This window comes from Phoxinus phoxinus, assembly GCF_949152265.1.
Source record: "Phoxinus phoxinus genome assembly, chromosome: 18".
NCBI lineage: Eukaryota > Metazoa > Chordata > Actinopteri > Cypriniformes > Leuciscidae > Phoxinus > Phoxinus phoxinus.
Window position 1 is genome coordinate 2176529 of NC_136893.1, and position 10163 is coordinate 2186691.

General features: G+C 41.4%; 1 protein-coding gene across 1 annotated transcript; it reads right to left on the bottom strand.

Moving 5' to 3' along the window:
* Positions 1 to 3978: 3978 nt before the first annotated feature.
* LOC306986084 (growth hormone secretagogue receptor type 1) lies at positions 3979 to 9440 on the bottom strand. Its single transcript, XM_079588966.1, has 3 exons — positions 8814 to 9440; positions 5845 to 6301; positions 3979 to 5658 (listed from the first exon to the last, which is right to left on the bottom strand). Exons 1-3 carry the CDS (start codon positions 9105 to 9107, stop codon positions 5360 to 5362), a joined length of 1050 nt encoding a protein of 349 aa, XP_079445092.1. The 5' UTR covers positions 9108 to 9440; the 3' UTR covers positions 3979 to 5359.
* Between the last annotated feature and the right edge of the window lie 723 nt (positions 9441 to 10163).

The following is a 10163-nucleotide window of genomic DNA, read 5'->3' on the forward strand; positions in this document are numbered from 1 at the left end:
ATTTTAATTGTTTATTAATAAACTATTGTTTTCTAAATCAGTGTCGGCTAAAATCTCTATCTCCGCTGTTAAGCGGATGCGCCTTTGGAGAGAAATGCTCCTTTCATACGCATTACATAATCAGAAGGTATTAGCTTTCGATTCGAATCGAATGTGTTCGTTTTAAAGTGGACATTTCAAGCTTTAGCTACATAGGCTATATTTAGTTTCAGTTCTCGCGCTCCAGTTCACGGAGATCATGAAAGCGCGCCTGATTGTTTTATATTATTTGACAAAAGCACAACGCTTTCTTGTTATTGTGAGTTTACACAAATAAAAGTAGTTACGAATAATGTATTATTATTTTCTGTATGACCAGAAATGATAAGAGTAGGCTATTTTCAGTTGTTTCCACTGTTGATAGGAAAATGCAAGTGTTCGCGTCCGCGGCTCCGTGCCATGCAGTGCGCGCTCACACTTCGCTCCACACAAACCCTTGGATATGCGTCAAAATCTTGTGTTTATTTGTGATAATCTTAGTCCTGTATTATTATAGTCTGACCCATATTATGAATGACATTTGACGAATTGCTTTGTTCCTTTTTTTGGTAAAAGCGTCTCTAAATATGTAATGCCTAATAAATGTTATAATAACACACCGCGTCTTCCAAGTCAGGTGACTGTAAATGCGCAAAAACCGAAATATTCCTTTTTCGAATTGGCTGAAAAACGCAATTTAGAGGTGGATAAACGCACTTTAGAGGTGGATAAACGCACTTTAGAGGTGGATAAACGCACTTTAGAGGTGGATAAACGCACTTTAGTGGTGGATAAACGCATAGAGGTGGATAAACACTTTAGAGGTGGATTATCGCACTTTAGAGGTGGATAAACGCACTTTAGAGGTGGATAAACGCACTTTAGAGGTGGATAAACGCACTTTAGTGGTGGATAAACGCTCTTTAGAGGTGGATAAACGCACTTTAGAGGTGGATAAACACTTAAGAGGTGGATTATCGCACTTTAGAGGTGGATAAACGCACTTTAGAGGTGGATAAACGCACTTTAGAGGTGGATAAACACTTAAGAGGTGGATTATCGCACTTTAGAGGTGGATAAACGCACTTTAGAGGTGGATAAACGCACTTTAGAGGTGGATAAACGCACTTTGGAGGTGGATAAACACACTTTAGAGGTGGATAAACGCACTTTAGAGGTGGATAAACACTTAAGAGGTGGATTATCGCACTTTAGAGGTGGATAAACGCACTTTAGAGGTGGATAAACGCACTTTAGTGGTGGATAAACGCACTTTAGAGGTGGATAAACGCACTTTAGAGGTGGATAAACGCACTTTAGAGGTGGATAAACGCACTTTAGTGGTGGATAAACGCACTTTAGAGGTGGATTATCGCACTTTAGAGGTGGATAAACGCACTTTAGAGGTGGATAAACGCACTTTAGAGGTGGATAAACGCACTTTAGAGGTGGATAAACGCACTTTAGAGGTGGATAAACGCACTTTGGAGGTGGATAAACACACTTTAGAGGTGGATAAACGCACTTTAGAGGTGGATAAACGCACTTTAGAGGTGGATAAACGCACTTTAGAGGTGGATAAACGCACTTTAGTGGTGGATAAACGCACTTTAGAGGTGGATTATCGCACTTTAGAGGTGGATAAACGCACTTTAGAGGTGGATAAACGCACTTTAGAGGTGGATAAACGCACTTTGGAGGTGGATAAACACACTTTAGAGGTGGATAAACGCACTTTAGAGGTGGATAAACACTTAAGAGGTGGATTATCGCACTTTAGAGGTGGATAAACGCACTTTAGAGGTGGATTATCGCACTTTAGAGGTGGATAAACGCACTTTAGAGGTGGATAAACGCACTTTAGAGGTGGATAAACGCACTTTAGAGGTGGATAAACGCACTTTAGTGGTGGATAAACGCACTTTAGAGGTGGATAAACGCACTTTAGAGGTGGATAAACGCACTTTAGAGGTGGATAAACGCACTTTAGTGGTGGATAAACGCACTTTAGAGGTGGATAAACGCACTTTAGTGGTGGATAAACGCACTTTAGAGGTGGATAAACACTATTTCCGAATTTTGGGAGGTGCGCAAACGGCGTTTACGTGCGTTTAGCCTCCACTACATCCCTGTACACACACACTCTGTATATGTGTGTGTGTTACATTGTCTCTATAAAGCATATTTACTGTATAATGTAAAATGCAAGTGGAGAACTGTAATAGAGTAAGTATACAGCAGAAAATAGTGTCTGATTACACCCCAGTTCTGTTTACAAACGTTTGAATGACTGAAGACACTGTTCTCCCAACATCCCGCTGCACCGCTGACCACCTCAGTCATTGTAAGGTCATGATTGAGAACATGGTCTGCAATAGTGGCCCTTATTTCATTATAAACATGTCCACAATCTTGACCTCTTCCACTGCTTTGCCTCCGTACCCTTCATCCACTCATCCTTACTCCTCCTCTTCCTCTTCTTCTTCCTCTTCTTCCCGGCTGTTGACCCTGTGTGTGTCCGTGTTGTTCTTCCATTATCTAAATGTGTAACACTGAGTTGTGCTCGGTCAATATATGCTTGCAATGAAGCTTCATGAGATGCTCCTCTGAGCTGTTTCAGAGACCTGGATGATTTAATGCGTTACATTCCCCTTCATTAGTGAAATGCATACCCATATATCTATTTATAACGCAGCCACTTTAAATTCACATAATGTTTCACTTCTGGGGAACAGAAATATATATATTTAAATGTAATGAAAATTAATTGCCAACTGAGACACAAAGTTGAGGAAAAATTACAAGTAAAACACAAATTTGTAAATATTTGTTTGAATGTTTCTGTGTAATGAGCAGTTTTTAGCTTAAAAAAAATAATAATTAGGAAATCATTGTCTAAAAGGAGTAGTTGTGTCCAAGCCTGTGTTTTTTAAAACAAATAAACAGTAATATTGTGAAGTAATATTACACATTAATATAACTGTTTTTTATTTGAATATATGTTAAAATGAATAGGTTGAACATTAATCAGTCATCTCAATAGAGCAGGGTCTTGGCGCCATCTACTGGCGATTTTATATTTATATTTGGTAGTTTCATATTTATTTAGCCTCCTTTCATTTCGGCATTTATAACTCGGTTTAAATGAGCTTGCTAGAAGTTCATAGAGCGATTTTTTATAACATAGAAATAGTTAAGTAGCCTAATGCATCCACTCATAGAGCTTTTTATTATTATTGTTACTTTTTATTATATCTTATTCCCATGCATGATCGTGCATAATTTATATTGTAAAATACATTCAAATCTTTTTACTGTTGACATTCGTTGATTTTTTTATGTATACAAACCTAAATAGTATTTTCTTAATATTGTTCGAGGATAAAGATATAGGCTAAGACCTATGTTAAATAGCTATTAATGTGATTTTCTCTGTTGGAAATTCTACTAGCCCACACTGTTTGAACAGTGTCTCAAATAAGAAAAGTCCATCATACAAGTAGCTGCATAAAAATACGTGCGCTATTTTTATATTAACCAAAGGCATGTTAAGTATTGCGTTCAGACGTGCAGACGGGCAGACGGGCAGACGTGCAGACGGGCAGACGTTCTCCACACGCATATCACACGCACGTTAACACGTCTTTAAGCTTGGTTAGGAAAGGAATGACACAAAGCGAGCGCCATATAATATAACTTCCAGATGAAAACGACGACGTCACACAGATGTCTGCGCGACGTGCGTGTGCTATCTGGGATATTACGGGGAACATAAACTACAGAAAAGCTTAGAAATCATAAATAACTTACCAGATATGTAGCTACCAGATATTTGCAGATCCTTTTCATAAAAGCCGGCCAGACGGGGATGTAAATTATCGATCATAACATGCATTTGGAAAACACATAACCTCCATTCCTCATACACTATTGCTTTAAAAAAAAATCACGTCACAGTGTCACAAAGAACTGCTTTTTATTCAACATCCATCAAATAAGCCCCAATCAAGCACAATACATACAATTTAAAACGCATTAAATATAGTGTTGCTAAAAGGCTCTGTCCATTTGTAGATATTTTGTTGTTCAGCAGAGTGTGTCCATCTGCATGCAATAAACAAATGCAAAAAGTAAAAGTACCAAAGTACTCAAACACAAGTAAATGTAAACAAATGCAAAGGTAAGAAAGTAAACGAATGCAAAGGTAAGAAAGTAAACAAATGTAAATGATGTAAGAAAGTAAACGAATGCAAAGGTAAGAAAGTAAACAAATGCAAAAATAAGAAAGTAAACAAATGTAAAGGTAAGAAAGTAAACAAATGCAAAGGTAAGAAAGTAAACAAATGTAAAGGTAAGAAAGTAAACGAATGCAAAAGTACTTGAATGCAAAAAGTGTAAACAAATGCAAAGATAAGAAAGTAAACAAATGTAAAGATAAGAAAGTAAACAAATGTAAAGGTAAGAAAGTAAACAAATGTAAAGGTAAGAAAGTAAACAAATGTAAAGGTAAGAAAGTGAACAAATGTAAAGGTAAGAAAGTAAACAAATGTAAAGGTAAGAAAGTAAACAAATGTAAAGGTAAGAAAGTAAACAAATGTAAAGGTAAGAAAGTAAACAAATGTAAAGGTAAGAAAGTAAACAAATGTAAAGGTAAGAAAGTAAACGAATGCAAAAGTACTTGAATGCAAAAAGTGTAAACAAATGCAAAGGTAAGAAAGTAAACAAATGTAAAGGTAAGAAAGTAAACAAATGCAAAGATAAGAAAGTAAACAAATGTAAAGATAAGAAAGTGAACAAATGTAAAGGTAAGAAAGTAAACAAATGTAAAGGTAAGAAAGTAAACAAATGTAAAGGTAAGAAAGTGAACAAATGTAAAGGTAAGAAAGTGAACAAATGTAAAGGTAAGAAAGTAAACAAATGTAAATGATGTAAGAAAGTAAACGAATGCAAAGGTAAGAAAGTAAACAAATGTAAAGGTAAGAAAGTAAACAAATGTAAAGATAAGTAAACAAATGCAAAAATAAGAAAGTAAACAAATGTAAAGGTAAGAAAGTAAACAAATGTAAAGGTAAGAAAGTAAACGAATGCAAAAGTACTTGAATGCAAAAAGTGTAAACAAATGCAAAGATAAGAAAGTAAACAAATGTAAAGATAAGAAAGTAAACAAATGTAAAGGTAAGAAAGTAAACAAATGTAAAGGTAAGAAAGTGAACAAATGCAAAGTTAAGAAAGTAAACAAATGCACGGCCCATTGAACAGTCACAGTGCGCTCTTGTGTTACTGTGGTGGTACTGAGCCTCCGTGTAGAGTTAGTGTGCAGCCTAACACACACACACACGGGTCAGAAGTGTGTGCTGGAGTGAGAGGCGGTGAGCGGGGAGTTGCGGGCCCTGTGGCGCAGCTCGTCCGTGGGGCCCACCGTTAGCCGCAGCATGGCGAGGACATTAGCACGGTAGCGCGCGGACATGATGTTATACAGCAGAGGATTCACAGCAGCACTGACGTAGAACAGCACTAAAGACACCAGATTAAAATACTGACTGATGTAATACAGGCTAACGCTGGAGTCCGACACGGAGAACAGCGTGCGGCTCACGTGGAACGGCAGCCAACACGAGATGAACACCAGCACGATCACCACTGCGAAGAAACGGCACAACACATTCAGAAGTTCAGATAAAAATTAACATCTGTAGATTTACTCGTCCTCATGTAGCGCCACATCCAAATGCTCTTATACTGACATGCACCGTTAAAGCTACAATATGTACGATTTTTTTAAGGATCTAACGTCAAATTGAATTCCCCATGATCCCCTGTGCTCACCCATCATCCGCAGGGTCTGGCGGTGTGTCTTGTCCCGGTGCAGGTGAGCGCGCAGGTGCAGGCGGCGGGCGATCAGGCCGTACAGGAGCGACAGGACCGCGAGCGGGCAGATGAAGTACAGGTTGGAGAGCCACAGCATGGCTTTGAGGAGCCCCGAGGTCTGAGCGAACTGTGTGCATCGACACTCACTGGCTCCGCCCTCGAGCCGCTCCACCCCGACCAGCGCCAGCGCGGGGCCAGCAGTGAGCGAGGCCACGGCCCACAGCCCCGCGATCAGCACGCGCACGCGCCCCCGGGTGACTAGCATGCGCGCGCGGAGAGGGAAACACACGGCTAGGTATCGCTCCGCCCCCAGAGCCGTCATGTGGAGGATGGAGGAGAAGGTGCAACACTCGCCCACAAACACCGAGAGCTTGCACACGGCGTCGCCCAGGAGCCACGGACGGAACCGCCACAGCTGCAAACGCGGAGAACAACATGCGTTAGAGCGGTGGTGTGAGTTCACTTTTCTAACTGTAGTTAGCGTGTAATGTTGTGTTTGATCATAAACAACATCTGCAAAGTTACACCGCTCAAAGTTCAGAGCAAAGGGAGATTTTTGCTTTTAAAGAAATCACTTTTTAAGGACTACAACAAACGGCTGGAAGGAACTACACGAGCGACATCATAGATATACATAATAAAGGCTAGATGTCTCGTCCGCGCTGCTGGCCAATGGAGGTCGACATCCGCATCTGGCGGCCATCTTGCCACAGTCAGCTCGCTCACTCGTAACATCGTGTTTTAATGGTGCATGTACTTTTTAAATAACCATAACTTGCTCAATTTTCTACCGATTTTCAAACGGGTTGGTTTGTTATAAACGTCAGAGATGTAGTTATGACACTGCATACTTATGAATAATTATAATATTATATATTTCAACATGTACACGCATCCAGAATTATAGCCACGGTAATAACGTTTGTAAGAAACCAAACCGTTTGTAAATCCGTCAAGATTTCAGCGAGATAAGAGGATTTGTGTTCATGCAGATCACTCGCCGTACATCAGGAACCACAGAGCCCGCCAGAACGCTTGCCTGTGACAAGATGGCCGCCGGTGATGCCGTTAGAGACTCCGTAAGACATCTAACCTTTATTATGTATATCTATGAGCAGTGTTGGGGGAAATTCATTACAAGTAACTTGAGTTATGTAATCAGATTACTTTTTCAATAACTAGTAAAGTAACGCATTACTGTTATAATTTACAACAAAATATCTGAGTTACTTTTTCAAATAAGTAACGCAAGCTACTTTGTTTTCTCATTTATTGACTGACAGCTCTCCTGTCCTCATGTTGAGACAAATCGAAGTGCAGAGGCGTGTGTGTGAGTGTGTGTGTGTGTGAACATGATGTTTATTGTAGTTCTAGACTAAATGTGAGCATTTACTCATCTCACTTGCACACAAAAACATTCAATATTCCTCAAAATGAATAACATCAGTGAAATGCAGAATCAGAATACTATGCAAACCTCCAATAACTAAATATGTTAAATAAAACATAATTCTTATGCATTTAATCTCACTTTATTGACCAATGTACTTGCTTCTGACCTTCGATGATGCAGTTTAATAAGCAGAAATGACGATAGATAGATAGAAAGGTTTGCTTGTGTGCTTTCCTCTGTACACATCTCCGTCAGTCTGAGGATTATTATTTCACTTTTGCTGTGAAAGGGTCTTTACATTTGCCCAAAAATATAACTTTTGTGTTATAAAAAAAACAAGCCCAGCCCAGGTGGGAAAAACGTAACGTAACGCAATACTTTTCTAAAAAAGTAACTAAGTAATGCAATTAGTTACTTTTTAAGGGAGTAATGCAATATTGTAATGCATTACTTTTAAAAGTAACTTTTCCCAACACTGTCATCACCAACCCTAGAATTTCAAGTTAAGTTTATCAAGCGACGAGAATACACACACACACAAAAAAAAAACTGTTGAAGTTCTTCTGAGTGAGTTCCCGTAGTGTAACAGCGCAGCGCTTCTGGGGTGTACGTCAGAACCGAGGCTCACTATTGTCCGACGCTGGTCATGTGTGTGATGCTGGCCAATAGTGAGCCTCCGTTCTGACGTACACCAGAAGCGCTGCGCTGTTACACTACGGGAACTCACTCAGAGGAACACACAGAAGAACATCAAGAGTTCAATCAAGTCGTAGTTGAAAATGAACAACATGAGGGAGAGTAATAATTACTGACATGATTTTAATTTTGGGAGAACTAACCCTTTAAAGGTCCCGTTTTTCCTGTGTGTTTGAAGCTTTGATTGTGTGTACAGTGTGCAATATAACATGTGTTCATGTTTCGCGTGTAAAAAAACAGTATTTTTCACGAAATGTGTATACCACTGTCCTAAAAACGGGCTGATGACTTCCTTGTTCTATGAAGTCTCTCCTTCAGAAATACGTAACGAGTTGTGATTGTGCCAGCGGTTCCTGTGTTCTGATTGGACAGCTTAGCGCACGTTGCCCGGAAAGGTCACGCCTCTTACCGTAACGTGGAGATGCATGCGCTCAGTGTTGTTGTACGGTGATTTGACTCCGTGATGAAAATAACAGCGTCTCGACGACATGGCGACACACACACTCTACAAACGCAACTCTTCCTCTTCTCTGTAGGAGCGCAACAAGACCCCGCCCCCTTTTGTGTGTATTCCTGTGGGCGGAGCTTAGTCTAAAAACGGTTCTAGTGACGTCATTAAAGCAGGAAGTAGAGGATGTAGTCCGAACCGGCCGTTCGCTGTCGGCTTTGAAAGGAGACTTCTGTTAAATCAAATATCTCGCTTGGCATTGAACTTTGAGCTTTATAATTTTACAGGTGTTATCTATGCTCTAGCAGCAACATCACACACTAGCTAAGGTTAAACAAATGGGATCACGAAGAACAGGACCGTTAAAGTCGCACGTGAACACGGGAGTACCTTGTAGAGGTCGAGCGGCATCAGCAGCAGGATGAGCACGTCCGAGAGGGCCATGCTGCTCAGGTACAGGTACGTGGTGCTCCGCATCTGTGGGCGTCGCCACACCACCAGGATCGTCAGGGCGTTTCCCAGAAGGCCGAGCAGCAGCAGCGGGACACACAGCGCCGTCACCACCACGAGCACGGTGTCGTCGAAGAGAGACAGGTCTTCCCAGTCTTCCCATTCGTCCCAGTCCGATCGGTTCCCACAGTTCAGGCACCAGCCGGATCCAGAGGCGTCCTCCAGCTCGGCCATGACACTGGAGCTCAGAGCCGGCGCTTCATCAGGACTGAGTTCAGGACTTTATCGAATCTCTCCTGTCTCTCTGTGACTCGCTCACCACTGGAGATCAGTGCCACATACACGACCAGAGGAAGAGATCGAATTCACTCAATCACACACACACACACACACACACACACACACACACACACACACACACACACACACACACACACACACACACACACACACACGCTATCTTTGTGAGGACTCTCCATAGACCTAATGTTTTTTTATACTGTACAAACTGTATATTCTCTCCCCTTACACTAACCCCACCATCTCACTCACACACACCCCTAAACCTACCCATCACACACACACACAAACAAACGCACTAACCCTATCCATCACACACACAGACTCACACACACACACTAACCTGACGTCTAAACCTACCCATCTCTCACACACACACTAACCCAACCACTAAACCTACCCATCACACACACAAAAACAAACACACTAACCCTACCATCTCACACACACACACACACACACACACACACACACACACACACACACACACACACACACACACACACACACACACACTAACCTGACCCCTAAACCTACCCATCCATCACACACACACACAAAAACAAACACACTAACCCTACCATCTCGCACACACACACACACACACACACTGACCCTACCCATCTCACACACACACACACACAAACCCTACCCATCTCGCACACACACACAAACCCTACCCATCTCACACACACACACACACACACAAACCCTACCCATCTCACACACACACACACACACAAACCCTACCCATCTCACACACACACACACACACACACACACACACAAACCCTACCCATCTCACACACACACACACACACACACACACACACACACTGACCCTACCCATCTCACACACACACACACACACACACACAAACCCTACCCATCTCGCACACACACACACACACACACACACACACAAACCCTACCCATCTCGCACACACACACAAACCCTACCCATCTCACACACACACACACACACAAACC